This window comes from Erpetoichthys calabaricus, chromosome 5, assembly GCF_900747795.2.
Source record: "Erpetoichthys calabaricus chromosome 5, fErpCal1.3, whole genome shotgun sequence".
NCBI classification, from domain to species: domain Eukaryota; kingdom Metazoa; phylum Chordata; class Cladistia; order Polypteriformes; family Polypteridae; genus Erpetoichthys; species Erpetoichthys calabaricus.
In genome coordinates, this window is record NC_041398.2 from 62,141,266 (window position 1) to 62,162,641 (window position 21,376).

The window sequence follows — 21,376 nt, forward strand, 5'->3', positions numbered from 1 at the left end:
AAGGCCAATTGGTCTACATGTGTTTGTGGACTTAAAGAAGGAGTCTGACTGTGTTACTGGGTATTATTTGGCCCACATACTCAGAAAAGCATCAGCACCATTCACAGGGCTGTGCTTTGTCTCCTATCCTGCTTGTGCCTTTCTTGAGTAGGATATCAAACTGCAGCTGAGAAAGGGAGGTCTCTGATTCAGTGGCTTTAGAATTGCAGCACAGCTTTTTACAGACAGTGTGGCCATGTTAGCTTCATTAGACTGTGAAATCCAGCCATCATCAGGATAGATTGAGACCAAGTTTTAAGTGGCAAGGATGAGGATCAGCACATCCAAATCTGAGACCAAGATTCTCAGAAGGAAAAAGGTGGATTGTACTGTCTAAGTGGGGTGGTGAGTTACTACCTGAAGTGGAAGAGTTGAAGTATCTTGGGATCTTGTTCACAAGGGAGGGGTAAAGGGGAGATGTGATCAGCAGACGACTTGCATGGCAAGCACAGTTATGCAGTCACTATACTGATCTGTAGTGATTAAGAAGGAGCTAAGCAAGAAGGCAAAGCTCTCAACTTACCAGTCGATCTACGTCCCTACCCTCTCCAGTGGTCATGAGCTTTGGCTAATGACTGAAAGGACGAGGTTGTGGTTAAAAGTGGTTGAAATGAGTTTTCTCTGCAGGGTGGTTAGGCTCTCCTTAGAGGGAGGGTGAGAAAAGCAGACATATGGGAGAGACTAGGAGAGCCGCGGACTCTGCATTGAGAGGAACTAGTTGATGAGGCTCAGGCATGTGGAGGTTTTACAGGCACGGCCAGCTTGGAATAGACCTTTGGGAAGACCCAGCTAAATAGCCTGGAAACTCTTTGGGATCCCAAAACATGAATTGGAAAGTGTAGCTGGGGAAATAGATATATAGTCATCGCTGCTAAGACTGTTGTTTCCCGGAATCCAGTCTGGATAAGCGATGGAAAATGAATGAATGAATGAATTAATGTTGTTGACTTTCCATTCTTTGTAGTGATGGCCAAAAAAAAAAACTTGTTTTCATGGAGATGATAAATTTCCCTTTATACAATGGAACCACAGTGAGGAACCACAAACTATATCAAAACATCTATGAATGAAATCTCATATTAATTGTGTTGCATAATCCATTTGTCAGGTGTCCAGTCATATGCTCACAGTGTTCTAAGCATATGTATTTTGGCCAGGATAATTTAAAAAAATAAATAAGCCATTTCTGGAAAATCATATTGTGCATGAGAGTGGAACATGTTGAAAGAAGAACGAGCTATTGATAAAAGACCCACCTCTAACCATCAGCAATAGCTTATTTATTGGTTTCAAAGGCATTTTCACATAACGACATTGCAGAGCTTTCTTTGAGAGGGGTGTACATTTAAGATTAAATGTTAAAGAAAAGCAAATGAAAACATTAGGTGCCAAGAAGTCCTTTTGCTTGTTGAATATGCACACATATAAGGCAAACTCACTGGCTTATAGACTCCAAATTACTGTAGCTATTGCTTACTACTATGAGTGACAAGTATTTTTCTTTGGTGTATCATGCTAATGGTAGTGGAATACTTTTGGCAAAATGCTAATTTTATCATGGTCCTCTGTAGTGTACTACAAGGGTCTTTACTAGCTGACATCATCGTATCCTGTGGCTTGTCAATACTTTCCTGCCATTTTAATATGCTTATTTTAAAATAGATTGTGGGTGTATTTATTTGTTAGTGTTTACACTTGAGACTATTCGATGTTTTATTTTAATTGCTGTAGCAGTGCAGTTTTCTTTTGGGATCAATCAAGCATCTTTCTGTCTCTCTCACCCCCCCAATCTATCAATCTATTTTTACACAGTTATATATTATAGTGAATTTTATAATGCAATCAGCAACAAAACTACAAAACAGATGCATTAATCAGTGAACTGATTATCTTAATTGCCTCTCATTTTTCTAGGCCCTTAGAGCAGCATTTAATCTTTCTGACTGTACTTCTGTAATTGAGGCAAGAGATAAATGGGAAGATGCCCACCTTAGTAAAGACCAGCGAGACTTCAACATGGTGGACTTAAAATTCAAAGAAGAAGTTAACCAAGTCAACAACAACATCAATAAGGTTAGTCTGCTCTAGGTAAAGTTTTGTAAAATACAATTTAAGGGCCCATCCAAAGACTATCAAGTTTGCAAGGTAGGTGTTGCTGAAGCTTATGTCACATTACGAGACACAGTTCTGCTTACCCCTTTTTCTGACAGCCAAAAGTGTTTTTCTTGATGGGATGTTGCTTTATGAAGGGTTAACAGCTGCTGCGAGTTCAGTAGCAATATCTGCCCTTTAATTCATTTTTCCATTCTGTTATGGTATGTAAAGTAGGAGACATCAGACAGATAAGCTTTTTTTCTGTTTGTGAGGTTAAAATTTTAATTTTACTTTTTATATTTTATCTTTTTTCTTTTTCTTCATCTTGTAAAGCACTTTGAGCTGCATCATTTGAATGAAAATGTGCTATATAAATAAATGTTGTTGTTGTAAAAATGATCATGTTCCTCACCCCGTCGCTACATTCTATGCATTGTTCTTCTGGATGAACATTCATTGGTTCATTTGGTTGTCAGTTCTCATGTGTACACAGTTTGCCCCACCAACTAATAAGAAAATCAAACATGTTTGATTTTATCTTAGCCAGTCGCAGACTAGTTGGTCTCCGTCATTAAATACAGTATGTCATATTAGGTGTCTTGACTTAAAAAAAAAAAAAAAAAAAAAAAAAAAAAAAATTCGGGAACCCATGACTTATTCTTTTTTCCGTCATACAATCTTAGAGGGGTTAAAGTAGTTTTATAAACATTGAGTCAAGTCTTTGATATTTTAATATTTGCTGTATTAAATTATGTCTATATAAAGATTACATTTATTTAACTACCTCTAAAGTAAAGAACATCTCTCTGGAAATTTATTTTTAGCAGTTTGGACTTTTAATTTTAAAGTGAAGAATTGTACCCCAACAAATAAGAGAGACACTGAGTACTAGTAAAGTTTACTTGAAACTCATTTTTATGCTGTTGTTTTTTTTTTTTGTTTGTTTTTTTTTTTTTTAATGAAATTATTCAGATTTTTCATGGATTAGTTTGCATATGTCATAGATATAACCCTGTTTAAGAAAAAACTATATACACTATGATTATTACCTTCTTTATTGTATACATTTTTAACCCTTTAGGTCTGCATGCCTCTTGGGCTACATAGAAGGTTTCCAGAAAACAACCTCCAGATGATGGTGCTGTCTGGAGCTAAAGGCTCTACAGTAAATACTATGCAGGTATAAAATGTTTGGATATATATTACTATCATTTTGACATGTTGAATTTTAGTAGTGGTGTTATCTTAAAAGAAGGGGAAGCAAAGGGAAAAGGTAGATGTTCACTAAACAGTCAAAACATTTTTTTGAACCTAGTCCCCAGTAAATTTTACTTAACAGTTGCTGCATAAAGACCCTACTGTTCAATATTTTCTCATAAATTAGAACATTTGGCACCGAGGTGGAGATGGTCTTTATTGCTTTTATAATATCCAGACTTAATTTTTTTTCTTTCACGATCTTGAACACTAAAATCCTTGCAGCTTACAAATTTCTTTGTTATCCCTGTCCTCCTTACATTTTCCTGCCATACACCAAGAATTTCATAGCTCCTTATAACTGTGCTAATAGCCCACTTTAGTTTTGCAAATGTGTGGCTTAGCAGAATGCAGCTTGCTACACCACCCACCTCCCCCATTCAGTCAGATGAAGGCATCACCCTGCTGCAGTCCTCACAGCTGAAGTCTGTGTTGAAATGTTTAGTCTGGCAGTCCATTTATAAGGAATTATATAGGTAATTAAATGCCATGTTTTGAAATACGTACATTTCATATGTGTTCCATGTCTACAGCAATCTGTGTAAATGTAGAGTGACAAAGGAAATGCAAGGCAAGAAATGCTGAACACACGGCTAAGAAAATGTTTTCATATGTTATAGTAATCACGTGTTTTGAAGAGTAGGATGTGTAAAGACTGAAGCCCAAATATCCAATGAACACTTTCACAAAAGGTGTAACAAAAGAAGTGTGATTTTATTCAAAAATAAAATCAAAGAAAAAGAAATTGCTTAATTGACATTTGCATGCATGTGTGCTTGCACATTTCATTTTCAACCATTTGTCATAGGGATAGCACTGTTCCGTCTCAGATCTATGCTGATGGCGCAGTGGAAAAGTTACCATTTAGCAACCTCAGGATAATAAGTTAGAATCTTAAGTTGTCCTTGCATTTAGCGCTTTGAGTAATGAGCTGCTATTATTATTATTATAATAAAAACATACATTTGATGTGAGTCTGTAACATCCTGTGTAAATTTATGGTACTTGTAAAAGTTAGTGCTGAAGGGATAAAAGCAGACACAGAAATGCAGAAAATCATTTCTTCTTGGTGTCTTGTTGAGCAAGCAGTCCTCGCAATGTCTATGGTGGATGTTACATTTCCTTGCACACAAACATTCACATTAACTTGTCGTAAGTAGGAACTTGCGCTGAAACTGTCCATTAGTGGAATTATCAGCAAAAATGAAAATACTTCACTTATTTTGCAGTAAATGTTTCAAACATCTTAATAAAATGACAGTGAAGCAATATTACTGTACTTTAAATCGCAAATAGTTAAACTAAATTGAACCAGAAGTATGTGTGTTGATATTTTGCTTCAATATCCTACAGCTTTTGATAAGAACACAGTAAATCATTGAGTTACAAATGTCATAATGATGGCATAAAAACCAATGATGATTGATCCCTAAGCAGAGGCACGCTATCTTTGCTGAAGAATCGCAGAGTGTATCATTGTCCCCTCCCTGCAACTGTACATCCTAATTAATGCAAGGCATATTGCAAGGGGGAGAAGCTGTTAGATGAAGCTTAATTGAAATTCAGATGAAAAGAGAACTCTTGGTGCTTTGTGTTTGTTCATACATGTGAAATTGCAGTAATCTGGGACCCATCTGTATTTGACTGTTTCTTATCTTAGAATTTGATGTAATTTAAGCATAGACAGTAATGCAGTTGTGATATTTTTAACAGACTATGATATATTTATTGAAAATACCTCTTTTTAACTTCATATATCATGAGACAGGAAATCAGTTTGCCAGTGAGTGGGACATTTGCATTGTATGTACTATCATAAACTGAATGTGATGTACATACTGTATATTGCCCTCCACTAATATTGGAGAGCACCGTATTTGATTAAATTACAAGAAAAATGGGCTCTGAAAAAGTTTATCACTTTGATCTTTCATTCAAAATATTAGCAAAAATGTAACCTTTAGTTGAAATAAATTAATTGAAAGAAGAATTTTTATCATAAAAAATATATTTTTCTCAAAAATATTGATAATTTATATGCTACAGTTATTGGCACCCCATATTTAATACTTTGTAAAGCCCCACTCTGCCAAGTTAACAGCTCTGATTCTTCTCCTGGAATGCTTAATGACGGTGGAGAATGCAAGGCAATCGCAGGACATTCTCACTTACAGATTCTTTCTAGATCCTTAAGATTTTGAGTCCATGCTTGTGGACTCTCGTGAAAAACTCATCCCCCAGGCTTTTAATGGGGTTTCAGTCAGGGTCTTTTAATGGCCATGACAAAACCTTGATTTTGTGGACACTGAACCATTTTGGTGTTGATTTTGTGGTGTACTTCGGATTATTGACCTGCTTTAAAATCTAAAACTGTCCAATTTAAGCTCACTGGCAAAGGCAGTCAGATTCTGATTTAATATATGCTGATGCTTGATGGACCACATGATTCTATTTACCCTAACAAGTTTCTAGGGTGTTTGGTAGAAAAAGGCCCCATAACAACATAGATCCACCACCATACTTCACAGTGGGATGAAAGGTACTTTTCTGCATGCCTGTCATTCTGCATACACCAAAGGCACCCTCTGGGGTTTGCTTCCAAAACCCTTATTTTTGTCTCATTTGAACAATTGAAGGTGGTCCTATTGAAAGTGCAGTAACATCTGGCAAGGTATAGGCACTAGAATTTGTTGTCCGATAATGACTTTCTGCTGGCAACCCTCCCAAACAACTTGTGATTATGTATGTGGTTTCTGATCATGGTTTTGGAGACTTTCTGACCCCAAGACCCTACTAACATCTGCAATTCTTCAGCTGTGATCCTTGGAGATTTTTTGGCCACTTGATCCATCCCCATCAATGTGTCAAAGAGTCAATGTAGGTATCACATTGGGGTGGATGACTAAGGCAATTAGGTCTGTGTATCATCTCATTGTATCCTCTCATTATATTTATACCTCAGTGAAGAAGGAAGTCATGGCTGACTATTTAAGGGATCCTGCTCACGCAGGTGAGCTTACTGTAAAAACATGAAATATAAACGGGAATGCTTTTCAGTTAGATTTTACTTTTGTACTCAATAATGTACAAATATATTTCAGAAAAGAATGTTTTATCATGAGATTTTCCGCTTCCTTTAGATTATTTGCTTTAATAAAATGTTAGATTTTTGGATAATATTTTGAGTGAAAGATCATGTCGAGCTGATGGCCATTTAGAAAAAAACAAAAGGATACAGACACCACTTTTCTTAGCCATCCGCTATAGTTAGCTTTCAGAAGGTGTTCCTCTTAAAACGTTTTACTGCTGTAGAAGTACTATGACTTTAAAAAGAAATTCAGCTATTTGGTGATATTTTAGATCAAAAATAGTACTCTGCTTTTCTTCAATTCTTCACTGTATGTCTTTACTTAAAATAAGCAGGACATGCCAAAACATTTTCTAAGTTGTTAAACCAGAGCTTTAACACATTTACTGCTGGACCGTGTATTACCAGGACTCTACAGTACAGTATAGATCTATGCATATATGATAAATAATGAAGTTAAAATGTATTAGAAAGCAATGTTTTTTTTTATAAACGGTAATCCTGTCAAAAATGTAAAGAAACTGTTAATTACTTTATTTTCATCAGTAACATGACATAAACTCTGTATTTGAAAGCGAGTCCTAGAAGCATGCCACTGTGCAGACGGGAAGGCTTAGAAGAAACCGCCGGAAATATGAATATTTGATGACTGTGCTCAGTTGGCAGCAGAATGTCAATATATTTTTGTCCTGACAGTCATGACAAGCCGGGTGTCTTATGACTGCCTACAGGTTCTACATCATTCAATTGATTGTCACTATCTCGATCTGTGTCACTATCATTAAAAATGTTCATCTGGCAACAAATCTACTGTAGTGATTTAAAAACCTCGCAGTTTTATACCTGTCCTGTGATGACGTAACTATAGACTTGTCTATTTATAACACTATATTCCCCAAAATGTTGCCACCAAAAAAAAAAAATCTATGGTAATCCATTCAATTGCAGCACTGTAGTAGGTAACTGATAAGCTACAGCAAAGCGGCTGCATCTATACTTGCTTTATACTGACATACAAGTTCTCTCGTATGTTGAATTTTGACAGGCTCAATGAGATCTTTGTGTCTCACATTCATATGGACATTTAAGTCAAACTGACATGAAGGTCTGAGTGACCAAACAGAAAATTTTCTGTGTCCTTTGATTGTGTCCTAGTGTATTGTTTACTTTACCGTGGCTGACCAAAGTATTTAGCTTCTCTTTGAAATTTATGTGATGTCTTTTTAAAATAGATTATTATTTACAACTCTTTCTTTCCTATATGAATTTATTTTACATTATTTCCTTTGTACTTATTTTTGGATTTCAGCAGTCTTCAATTTATGTTGTTTATGAATGTTTGATTACTCTTTAGATTTCATGTCTTCTTGGGCAAATTGAGTTAGAAGGCCGCAGACCACCATTGATGCCTTCTGGGAAATCTCTGCCTTGCTTCCAGCCATATGATGCGACTCCTAGAGCAGGGGGCTTTGTGACAGGAAGGTTTCTGACTGGAATTAAACCACCTGTAAGTATGGTGTGTGGTAAGTGTGAAATGTGGTAGATACAGTACTACATATATACAGCTTAATACTTTATTTCATTATTCACACTTCTGAGAAAAACTATGTGCCCCACATAGAAATTTTTATAATTCTGTGTCTTTGTCCATGTACTTACTTTGTAAGTAACTGTACCCCCAAGTATTGTTGTTTGTAAACTGATGCATTATACCGCACTGGAAAATCTGGATCCTTGTGTCCTAAATTTTTTTTAATGTGAAATTGGTCTATCAACAAAGTAAAAAGGTTAACCAAATGCATGTGACGTATTTTAGAAATAATTTAGGTGATGGGAAATAACCGAATTTACTTGACCCTTTAATTACAATACAATACAGTTTATTTTTGTATAGCCCAAAATCACACAGGAAGTGCCGCAATGGGCTTTAACAGGCCCTGCCTCTTGACAGCCCCCCAGCCTTGACTCTCTAAGAAGACAAGGAAAAACTCCCAAAAAAACCTAGTAGGGAAAAATGGAAGAAACCTTGGGAAAGGCAGTTCAGAGAGAGACCCCTTTCCAGGTAGATTGGGCGTGCAGTGGGTGTCAAAAGAAGGGGGTCAATACAATACAGTACACAGAACAGAACAAATCCTCAATAAATAATTAAAAATTTTTTAGAAGTACGGAGCAGAATTTAACAGTAGATGATATCACATAATAAGATTTAGATAATTTTAGACTCCTGGAGACCTCATCCATCAAGCTGCCTCCCCCATTTGGCCATTCCATGGCTGAAACAGTGTTGGGCCAGCCAATCCGATGAAAGGACCCCTCTTTCTCACGATTCCTGCGATCCTCCATCAGGGATGACTTTACCTTAGGCAGGCAAAACAACTTGGCAGGTGGGCCGTGGCACCAAGTGCCACATTTGAGTACCGAGAAGAGAAACAGAATAGGTGAGGGTTAGTATCCAGTTCTAACTATCATGTTACTTATGTTTTAGTGCTAATGACTAACAACAGAGATGCAGTATGTACAGTTAATCAGCAGCTCTAGTCAGGATATGCTAAACTGAAGTAGTGAGTCTTCAGCCGGGATTTAAAAGCTGAGACCGAAGGGGCATCTCTTACAGTAGCAGGCAGACCATTCCACAGTTTAGGGGCCCTGTAACTAAAAGCTCGACCTCCCATTGTTATTTTATTAATCCTTGGAACCATAAGCAGACCAGCATCTTGAGATCTTAATGTATGCTCTGGTTTGTAAGTCATGATAAGTTCAGACAAGTAAGCTGGACCTCGGCCATTTAATGCTTTATATGTTAAAAGAAGGATTTTGAAATCTGCCCTAAACTTAACCGGGAGCCAGTGTAAGGATTTAAGAACTGGAGTTATGTGTTCGTATTTTCTTGTTCTTGTAATAATTCTTACAGCCGCATTTTGTATTAACTGGAGGCTGTATAAAGAACAGTTTGAACATCCAGTGAACACTGCATTGCAGTAGTCAATCCTACTAGAGATAAATGCATGAATTAATTTCTCAGAATCCTGTTTATTTAGAAAGCGCCTTAATTTCCTAACATTTTTAAGATGGAAGAAACATGTTTTGGACAACTTTGTAATATGCGCTTTAAATGACATGCTAGAGTCAAAGATAACTCCTAGATTGGGGGCTGATTCAGTAAAATTAATTGGGATTCCAACTGAGTTAAATGATGACAAAATATTATGATCAGCGTCATTCCCTCCAACAATTAACATCTCTGTTTTATCTGTATTTAAAGACAAGTAGTTCTCATTCATCCACTCCTTTAATTCGCTAACACAACTAATTAAAGACAACATCGAAGAAACTTCATCTGATTTAGATGAAAGGTATAACTGGGTGTCATCTGCATACGAGTGAAAATTAACATTATGTTTCCTAATGATAGATCCCAGTGGAAGCATGTACAGTGAAAACAGTAAAGGTCCCAGTACTGAGCCCTGTGGGACACCATATTGAACTTCTGTGTATAATAATGGAGTACTGTCAGCACATTTCTGTACATATTGGAATCGACTTGATAAATAAGAACTAAACCAAGCGAGCACGGTGCCTGTAAGCCCAACATCATTTTCTAGCCTGTGTAGTAAAATAGAATGGTCGATGGTGTCAAATGCTGCACTTAAGTCCAACAACATAATTACAGTGGAGTTTCCTTCATCGGAGGATATCAGAATGTCGTTTACAACCCACTTTAGTGCTGTTTCTGTACTATGACCAGTGCGAAAACCAGACTGGAATTTCTCAAGTAAATTGTAATGCGTAAGGTGTGACTGAAGCTGACTGGCGACTACTTTTTCTAGTATTTTAGAGAGAAACGGTAGATTTGAAATAGGCCTATAATTATTTAGTATGTGTGGCTCTAGGTCTGACTTTTTAAGTTATGGTTTAATGACTGACACTTTTAGTGTATCAGGTACTGTGCCATGCAATAATGAACTACTGATAATGTTTAGAATAGGCGCTGCAAGAACATTCATTGCACTTTTTACTAGTTTTGTTGGCACTGGATCTAGGGAACAAGTAGTGGGCTTCATTTTAGAAATTAAAGTTAAGACTTCCTGCTCAGTTACAGGATTAAAATTACTAAAGTCCTGAATGCAATGTGAGGCAGGGTCTGCTAAGCCAGTATTTGGTTTGTAGTGTGATGCAACGATCTGGGATCTTATATTTTTAATTTTCTCATTGAAGAAGTTCATAAAATCTGTACTGCTAATATCTGTTGGTATTTTGCACTGTTGATCTGAATTTCCATTTGTTAATTTAGCTACTGTTCTAAACAGTACCCGAGGATTTTTATTATTGTTATCTATTAATGTAGAATAGTATTCTGAGCTAGCTTTAAAGAGGGCTTTTTTATATTTATTAACACTCTCTGTCCATGCAATTTGAAAGACATGTAGCTTTGTTGTTCTCCATCTGCGCTCCAGTTTTCAACACTCTAATTTAAGAGCTCGAGTGTTTTCATTAAACCAGGGAGAACTTCTATGTGCTTTGATCACTTTTGTTTTAAGGGGAGCCACTGTGTCCAGAGCATCTCTCAAGGTCACATTATAATGTGATGTTAGCTGATCTAAATTGTTTTCCACGTTTACATTTGATGTTAACTGATCTGAATGGTTTTCCACAGTTACACTCGACTTACTCAAAGTATCTATAAATTTTGAAGCAGAATTACAATCTAGATGTCGCACTGTCTTTGTTTTAATCTGGGAGTGTGTTGACAAGGGCAGGACTAAATCAAATGTAATTAAGTAGTGATCGGAAATAACTTCATTTAATGGAGTAATATTTAAATTTTGAATTTCAACTTTGTAAGTTATAATTAAATCTAATGTATGGTTATGATTATGAGTTGGACCTTTGACAATCTGACAAAATCCTAATGAATTTAACAAATAAGTAAAACATTTGCTAAAAGTGTCAGTTTCCACATCAATGTGTACATTAAAATCCCCCATCAGTATTACATGATCATAATTTATAGCCAAATCAGATAGAAGGTTGCTAAATTCAGTCATGAACAATGAATATGACCCTGGTGGTCTGTAGACTAGCAGTATAATTGTGTTGGAATCTGTTTTAATATTTAAAATGAATGCCTCAAAGGATGTAAAGTTGCCTAAATTTTTAGAAGTGATTTGCATTTTGTTACAATGAATTATTCCAAGGCCTCCTCCTCAACCAAAATCTCTAGACTTATAAAGGAACGAGTATCCATCTGGTGACGCCTCAGCTAGGGGAACAGTGTCACATTTACTAAGCCAGGTTTCAGTGAGAAGACACAGATCAGATTTTGTACTTAATATAATATCATTTACCAAAACAGCTTTAGTGCCAAGAGAGCGAATGTTCAATAAGCAGCATTTAAAACTGCATGGTTCTTTCTGAACTGCTGATATATTTTTTGTTTTAGTTTGTTTTTAATTAAGCAGGCAAGTTTGGATATGATAATTTAATGTTTGCTCGAAAGAAATGAAACCAAAGACATGATATTAATCAAATATTAATGTGCTTATGTTATTTCTTTTATATATTCTTCTACATCTTATGTAAGTTGAAAGATTGACATTTTTTTTTTGCCACTTTTTAATTAGTGAGTATGAGAAGAAAATTATTTAACTCAACTAAACGAGTGGTTAATATGCTATTTAACATGCTAACCTGCACATTTTGAATAGGAGTTTCAGTCAATACAGTGTTTCTTTAAAAGAGTACTGGTAATGTGTATCAATTAATGTTGTATTACATTATATGTTTAGTGTGTTTTTCATTTTTTTCCATTTAAGTGACACTTTCATTTAACATGAAATTATTAATTTGTGTTGCAGGAATTCTTTTTCCATTGTATGGCTGGAAGAGAGGGCCTTGTAGATACGGCCGTTAAGACAAGTCGATCTGGTTACTTGCAAAGGTATGTAGTTTTTTGGAGTAATACTGTAAATAAAAAAGGCAGTATATTAGGATTGGCTAATGTCTTCTTAAATTTTCTCTTGCCACTTATATTGAAAGCATAAGGGCAGACATCTTAAAAACAGTGTGCTTTCTCAAATTGTTAAGGGTACAGTTGCTATGCATAATGCCAGTAACACTAGTTTCTACCATTAATATATACCTTAATATAATTCAGTAACGTATATCACTTCACCTTTTTTTCTTTTTCTTTTTAAACAAACTTAAACAGATGAATAAAACAGATTTCTTGCCAGATTTGATAATACCTGCTTTTTTAAACATATGCTTACTAACAGTCAAGCTTCTCATTGTTTATAGAGCAACCACGCTAGGTGTGAAAACAGCATTAGATTTACTTTAAGTGTGTTTCAGCATGCACACATAATTCTGTTTAAATCTTAAAATTAGTGTTTTGACAGATGGTCTTTTAATATTGTCTCCTGTGAGCCTTTGTGTGTAGAAATACGTCCCTGCTTCCATCTTAAATGTAATTTTGAACTGTATGGGTTTTGGGGGTTTTGGTTTAGGGATTGACATGTGCACCTCAAGGCTGCCCTGGAAAACACTGGTCATAAAGATTATTAGGCAAAGCAGTGGTTCTCAGTCCTGAAGAAGAAATTGTACTTGAGATAAAGGGTTTTAGTTAATACGAGGTGAGACACAAAAATAACTGGACGAGCTTTCCTGGAAAACCGTCTGGAGGTCAGCCGGATGTGAATCATAGAACTATATCCCCTCCTACATGTCCTCTCAAAACTTCAACCGGCTAGGTATATCCTGTGAATAGCCCAATCGGTACATGAGTTGCAATAATGTCAGGTGAAAAAATCGAACAGGGAATCAACATCAAATTTCTCACGAATTTTCTCTTTTTCTGTAAAGCAGTTTTTGACTGACAGAAACATTCCTGTCCTCGATCATCCTCCCTTTTCGCCCGATTTAGCTCCCTGTGATTTTTACTTGTTCCCGAAAATCAAAAGTGACCTGAAGGGAACACATTTTTCTTCAGTGGATGAAGTGAAGACAAAAACGGCAAGACTGTTGAAGAGCCTCAAGCAAGAAGACTTCAAGCACTGTTTCAATCGATGGAAGATATGCATGGAGCGGTGTAGAGATCAGGAGGGGGAATATATAGAAGGTGACAATGTTTAGAATGCTGTAATTCTTCAATAAATTTTTTTTTTTTTTTTTTTTTTTTTTACCAATCCTGTTATTTTTGTGTCTCACCTCATAGATAACTTTATAGGGTGCCAGATTTAACAAAATTAACAAAAATAAATTGCTCAGTATTGTAAATATAGCATTCAGCTATGAGAAAATACCTTAAATAAAACACTCACAGAAAGCAAGTTTGAATTATTTGTATGTGCACAACTTCCTCCATAATTATCTAAATGGTCTGTAGGGTTCAGTTGTATTTAAATTGCATGTCGGGAGACTCTACCTACAAGCAGTTGATTTTTGGCATCAGCCTCTGCATATTAACTATGCTGAGTGACCAATAAGTACAAATATATTTTGCAAATTTTGTTATTTACCAAATTAAAATATTCTTTGTTGTTGTCTATAACCAGAGATTTTTTTAAATAAATGTTAACAAAATGTTATTTGTGCTGTATGAGATTGTGTAAGTGTTTAATTATCCTTCTTAATTAGGTGCATTATAAAACATTTGGAAGGCCTGGTGGTACAGTATGATTTGAGTGTGCGAGACAGTGACGGCAGTGTGATTCAGTTCCTGTATGGCGAAGATGGACTAGATATACCAAAAACAAAGTTCCTTCAGCCCAGTCAGTTTCCTTTTATTAAGGACAACTTTGAGGCAAGTAGCTCCTTTATATATTCCTGACCATTTTTCTGATCTTCTAGCTAGTTTGAATCCATCTGTACTTCAAGGTTGGATCTAATGTGTTGTGAAGCAGCAGTACTATGAGCTGAGAGGTGAATAATTTATTTACAGAATCTAGTACATAGTGAAGTGATATAGTAAAACTGTAAACAGTAGCAACATTTAAAGGTAATAAAAATGGCATTATACCACTTTTTTCTTTTACTGATAGAGATTAGTGAAATGATGAGTATCTGTTGTTACCAGTTCTCCTTAACAACTATTAAGCTTTAAATGAGCTGTTTATATCAATGTTCTTCATTTAAGATGGTGATGTACCCTACAGGAAGAAACACAACAACACAACCTATATAAAACTGCTGCTTTTTCAGTCAATTAAATATTCATAAAGAAACAAAAAATTTAAGTGTTTAATAGTATACAACACACTTTTATGTATATATTTGACATGAAAATACATAGCATTCTTTTCCTAACTAGTTAACCAATAAAAATAATACAGTGAAATTTCTGTAAAAGAACTAACCTATTCAGCTTCCTCGCCTTTAATAACTTTGCAAACAAAAAACACAGTTGGCTTCTCTTTTACAGATTCTGTTGTCTGCTGATTGTTTTATAACGGGAAGTTTTTCTTTAGAAAAATTGCCATGTGAACTTTTAGCTTCCAGGGCAGTCCTACTGTGATCAATTATATCAAAGGTGGTGCTGAAGAGCCTTCGAATGAACACATATTTGCAGGGTGCACAGAGGCATTTAATTTCTGTGACAATCAAAGGGAGTAATCCATATTGTTTGATTTATTATTATTTTTTCCCCTTCTGTTCAATAGAGTCTCTTACCATGAGATAGCTGGTGTACTGGGAAAGGACTGTACATGTTGTAGTTAACTCAGGGATAGGTACTGCTGTGGTTTCATCCAGGATTTCATTAGATATCCTCTTGCTTATGCTTGCAGCCTCCACCATTGTAGTTTATTTACTGGATCTAATGCGTCAGATTTGGTCCTCAGAACGTATTCCATCTTCAGCTGCTCTGACTTTATGCAAAATCTTAAAAGTGACTTCATTTACTCTATAAATTACCTGTAACAAAAGAAATGCTGTATAATATTAGATTTAGTCTACTGTACTTGCAAACAGATTAATCTCCTTTTTGGTATAAAGAAATTTTGTTGCACTACAAGTTGAGAAAGCTAGGAATATATTATTTTATATGTACCCAGAGTTGTAGTACAGGGAAGTCAGATTGAATGTCTGTACTCAAATATGATTCACATGTACTTGTTTAAACAGACATTTGAATGTAAAGGGGCATCTAATTGTTTTGCCTCATATTAATTTTAGGATTGTGTTACTCCAGATATGCTATGCAACATTGCTCTATTTTGCAGATCAGTTCCATAATCTGACATTTCGTAATTGGTTAGCTTGTGTTGTCATTAGTAAAACAGACATCCTCCTGATTGTTCAACACATCTCTACCCAATGTCTTTAGCACTGATTAAGCCCACTCCCATACAGCTTTTGGATTAAAGGAGATTTTTAAACACTTCTCTGACTCACTTAATCTATTGTTTGGCTGCTATTATTCTGGTTCACTATTGAACCCGAGATTCCTGATGTACAGCTATCTCAAGCTGCAACTGTGAATAATTCATCAAAAAGCAATAATGCTAGTTTCCCATCTCATTCATGACAATCATATTTTGGATTTTTCTTTTATCATTAATAGGGATTTTTTTTTTTTATTGGGGCTATTACCAATACTGTTCACCAATATTATGTTACTGGATTGGACGATACTGATTGCGATTTTTTTATTTTTTCTTTATCTTTTTAAAGAGCTTTTACACTAAGTTCCTGCATTACCAGAAGCGGAGAAGCCTTATGTTCTACATTAAAGTGTTAACTACGGTATTTTTATAATTAAACTATAGACCACTTGTGTTAAATGTTCTGGCTTTTTTTTTTTTTTTTTTTGTCGCCAGTAGCCATACCACATGCACTTCAGAAGAGGTCATCCACCTGAAGCTAAGCATGTTCAAGCCTGGCCAGTACTTTGATGGGAGACCATCTAGGAAAAGCTTGGGTTGACACTGGAAGAGGAGTTGGTGAGGCCAGGGGGTGCTTACCCTTTGGTCGGAATGTGGTTCCCAATGTGCCAGTGCAGTAACAGTAACACTGCTGTAAAAATGGCGTTGTCCTTCAGATAAGGTGTAAAAACTCTGTGGTCATAAAAGATCCCTGGGCATTCTTCGTAAAGAGCAGTGTGTATCGCAATGTCCAGGCAAAATTGACCTCCATAGCCAAGTCATTCAGACCCCCTAATCACCCCTGTCTCAAAGTCTCTCTCTCACCACTTTATCACCTACTGGCTAATGTGTGGTAAGGTAATGGCACAAAAATGGCTGCTGTTACATCATCTAGGTGGATGCTACATATTAGCAGTGGTTAAAGTGGCTTCCCACTCATTATGAAAAAGTGCTATAAATAGTCAGAAAAGCACTATATAAATGTAAAGAATTATTATTTTTTTAGTGACCAGAAAATGCTTAAATACCCTTAAAATACATTTTTAACAAAGAAAGTCCATCCATCCATTTTCCAACCCGCTGAATCCGAACACAGGGTCACGGGGGTCTGCTGGAGCCAATCCCAGCCAACACAGGGCACAACAAAGCTTAATTTAAATAAAAATAATCTTCACCATTTGTCTAACAAGAAATATGTATTCTTGCACATTGATTCAATTAATTGATGCTGGCAGTTAAACACAGTTTAAATGTAAATATGCCTGCACTTACAGGTTTTAATTATTTTTAATCTTTAATTTCTCTACAGCTTTTTTGTTGTTAAAATAATCATTTATTATACCTATGCAAGGCTTTGTTTTCCTTTTTTTTTTTCTTTTTCTCCATTGTACCAACTAAACATTCATAATTCTTGAGGTGTAATTCATAAATATGGATTACCATTTCAGTTGTGCAGTACTTTCTTACAAAACATGAACAATGTCACATACACAAACAAGTAATAAATACAGTAAAGACGTTTACAAAAGCCACAAATCTATCAACTGTTCATAAGATGTTTATCAAAAAGGTACAAGGTTAGCATGTTTAACTACTTTACAGTAAAGAAAAAAAATTGCTGTTAGTAAACAGGCTTGTGAGCTTAAGCAGCAATTTCAGATTCTTATTCATCTCAATTTTTCTTTTGAAAATAAAAGCTGCAGTGCTTGTTTACTGTCCAAAGTCAAACAAGGAGTGTTTGTTTAAATTAAGGACAAAATAAACAGATCTGAATTCATTAAAGTAGCTTTTCTTGCTGTTTGCCTAATTGCACAAGAAGACTCTTCTGATTCATTTTTCTCAGTGTATTGCTTTACTTTCTGTAAAAGTTAGTAGTGTGGTCTCTCTCTCTCTCTCTCTCTCTCTCTCTCTCTCTCTCTATCTCTCTCTCTCTCTCTCTGCAGCTAAAACACATGCTAAACTATTGTAATAATTCACAGAAAGGAGTACTGCAACCAAATTAATGTAAAGCTCAGCAGATTTTTCAGCAGATGCTGAAAAAATCTTTAATATTTGCTATAATATTTGGGAAAACTAATACATATGCTTTGAACTGCTGTGTTGTAGGAGAACACACCCAAAAGCACTAATAATTACACAAACAATTAAAAAACAGATATCATGTTTCAGTTCTTGTTCACAATCAGCAATGTTATAGCTCAGGTTGTGCTCAACTGTTGAATACACGAGCCAACTCCACAGCTGCTACCTGAAAAGGTCGAGTCATTCGTTAGATTGAAAATGTGTATAGTTAAGGCTTTTAAGTAGCAAAGGATACACTGAAAAAACTTCTAAATATCTGTCTGATAGAGTTTTATGTATATGTTTTAAATATCACATTGTCACAGAATTCATTGTTTGAATTATAAAATTAATCCAACTATCTGAACGTTCAGCCCATATAGATGGAAATATTTGCATGAACTGATTATTGCCTAGTTTTGTGAATGTGAATTTCCCCTTGGGGATTAATAAAGTATCTATCCATCCATCCATCCATCAATTTATCTATCTATCCATCCATTTATCTATCTATCCACCTATATAGTTTTATTAGTTACATTAGGTTGTGAAGCTTATAATGTAGGCTACAGTAGGTAACATACAATTAATTAAACAACAACAGCATACCATGTCTGCTTTGGGAGAAGTGTGAGTGAAGTATAAGGAATCTAGCTATTCCGCTCAGTCATCTGCTCCTTAGCTACTTGGGCATGGATAGTACATGCACTGTGTCATTTCAGGTTATCTCTCAATTGGCGACTGAAAAAGCTAGACGCATAGTGTATCATTGCCAGGGAAAGGGCTGACCCACCAACATTCTGTCTCCCACGCACATATATACCTTAACAACCTCTGAAGTTTCACAAGCTGATTTGCATTAGCAGACATCACTGCATGTCAGTGAAATTACATTCAGGTGTGGGTTTGAAAAACAAATATTGGGAAGCTTAGAATGTTTTGGAAAAGTTTTCTAAATCACAAATCTTATACATTTCATGAATTATAAGATCATTTCTGTTGACCAATTTAAAGCTATTGTTTCTTAGCCAAACATTCACTGAAAAGCTAAGGGATCCTGACAGTAATATTTATACTCTCAGTCACTGTATCCATATTACTAACCGAGAATGGTAAACCGGAAGGCACAGACGCAGGTCTCGGTAAACCGGAAGGCACAGACGCAAGTACACAGCGATGGACCCAGGAGACATAGTGCGCAGGCGCCTACAGCGTGCGTCTCATAAACCGCAAGCGAAGTCTGATCCACCGCGAACGAAGGAGTTACGGCTCAGAAACGAAAGAGCTCAACTAATGTAAATAGGACATTAAGCAACAACGCGCCCATAGCTAACGACTAATGACACAGCCACACAGAAAAGAGGATTCTGCACTGCACCCCAGAGTCAAACGGAAGACACTACGGGGTCCGCAACGCGATTCTGAACTAAACGTCCACACTACACAGCATGGTCCGGGTAATAAGAATAAAGGAACTCTCCGTATTAAACGTACGGCATCCTCACACGTCCAAACCATATGGCATATGTGAATCACATTACAGTGATGCATTATTAACAGTACAACCACAGAAAACGCTCCGTATTAACAGTAAGTGCAATTATCCATATTACTAACGGTAGACAACGGATAACTAATGGAGTCACGGTCACGGCTCCAAAACGATCCAGCTCAACTAACGGAGCTACAAAAGCGAGCCCGCATGGATAAAAACAATAGACGTAGGCGCCTACAACGCACGTCTGAAACCGCGGAAGCAAAACTGTCTCAGCTCCAAAACCAAACAGCTTGACTAACGGAGCTACAAAAACAAGCCCACATGGACAAATACAATGTACATAGACGCCTACAACGTGCGTCTGAAACTGCGGAAGCAAAGCAGGCACGGGTTCAAAATGAAAGACCACAACTGACGGAGATACAAAAACGAGCCCGCCTGGATAGAATCAATGAACACAGGCGCCTACAGCGCGCGTCTGAAATGCCGCAAGCAAAGCAGGCACGGCTCCAAAAAGAAAGAGCTCGACTAACGGGGCTACAAAAACGAGCCCGCCTGGATAAAACAAATGAACGCAGGCGCCTACAACGCGCTTCTCAAACAACGCAACCAAACGAGTCACGGCTCCAAAACGAAACATCTCAACTTACGGACACACAGAAGCGAGCCCGCATGAATACAATTAATGAACGTAGGCGCCTACAACGCGCCTCTCAAACAACAGAGTCAATAGATAAACGGCAAAGAAAGGAACGACAGACGGCCGCTAAACAATTCCGCCAATTAGCTGACAACGCATTCTGTAATGAGTCCACTATTAGTGAACATTCATTAGGATTAATGAATATACGTCCTTTGTTCGACATCTACACCTTTACACTCCAATATATCTCATACATTCATCAATGTATTTCGGGTTACCCAACACCGTGGGTAGGCGAGCAAAGCGAGCGGGGGGCGGAGCCCCCTTGTTATGCAGAAGACACAAAAAATATGCCTGGCAAAAAGTAAATTTTTTTTACTCTGTTTTCTGTTATAACATTTCTTATTGTAGGTCTGAGATGTTTTGATACATTGTTCAAATAATTTTTAAATTACGAAAACCAAGTAGCTGAAAGTGTTTGTATAATTAATGTATTTCTTTTCTTGTAAAGGTGATAAAGAAAGCAAAATGTTCTGAAGAAGCCTTAAGTAAAATGGATATTTCAACTGCATACAAACATTGTAGGGCAGTTAAAAAGTGGAAAGCCAAACATCAAAGTACTCCGCCTCGGAATGGGGCTTTTCTGTTATATACTCAGAAAAACCTCCCTTTGATGGAAGAGCAAAGTTGCCCAGGAGAACTGATTAATGGCAGAAATTCAGTAACAATGCAGGTAAACTTTTAAATGAGCATAAGTCATTATAATAGTGTGAATGCATATTTTTGTTAGAAACTTTGTGTAAAGGCTTCATATAAAATCTGCTTAAGAACTTTGCTTAAAGTTTTAGGGTGTATATCAAGTATGACAGTAGAGCTAGTTGTTCATATAAAAATCTGCACTTCAGAAAGGAAACATTTGCTTTTAGAAAGAGAGATTGTAAAACTTCAGAAGACCTTTTTTTAATTTAAAGAATTTTACAAAACTGTCAACAGTTAATATGAAGACTAATTTTGGCTGAAGTAGACTAGTGGTAAAATGGACATAATTGTACTTCTTTTGAATGACTGCATTCTGTTGTTTAATAGCCAATTAATTGCTTGGAATCACCTTAAATCTTTCAGAATGGATCTGCCATTATATAAAGGGTGACATTCTATGACATACTATCAGAAAGTACTTTAGCCAACAAATTATTCAGCAGATGTATGTCATGAAATACTACATATATTAAAACAGTCAACATTACAGAGATCAAAAGCAGAAGGTGGCATGGCTGTACATGAGTTTTAGCTATTGTATACTACTGGGTTATTGATATTTTTAATTCCCAATTGAA

The 21,376-nt window shown here is 36.2% G+C and overlaps 1 protein-coding gene across 1 annotated transcript in view; it reads left to right on the forward strand.

Annotated features, from left to right (window-relative positions):
• The window catches only part of polr1a (RNA polymerase I subunit A), a 131,513-nt gene that overhangs the window by 67,800 nt on the left and 42,337 nt on the right, over positions 1 to 21,376 (forward strand). Inside the window, exons 18-23 of the mRNA XM_028801579.2 lie at positions 1,954 to 2,112; positions 3,215 to 3,313; positions 7,833 to 7,985; positions 12,334 to 12,416; positions 14,114 to 14,279; positions 20,551 to 20,772. Coding sequence (XP_028657412.1) covers positions 1,954 to 2,112; positions 3,215 to 3,313; positions 7,833 to 7,985; positions 12,334 to 12,416; positions 14,114 to 14,279; positions 20,551 to 20,772 — 882 coding nt within the window. The remainder of the gene's footprint in view (positions 1 to 1,953; positions 2,113 to 3,214; positions 3,314 to 7,832; positions 7,986 to 12,333; positions 12,417 to 14,113; positions 14,280 to 20,550; positions 20,773 to 21,376) is intronic.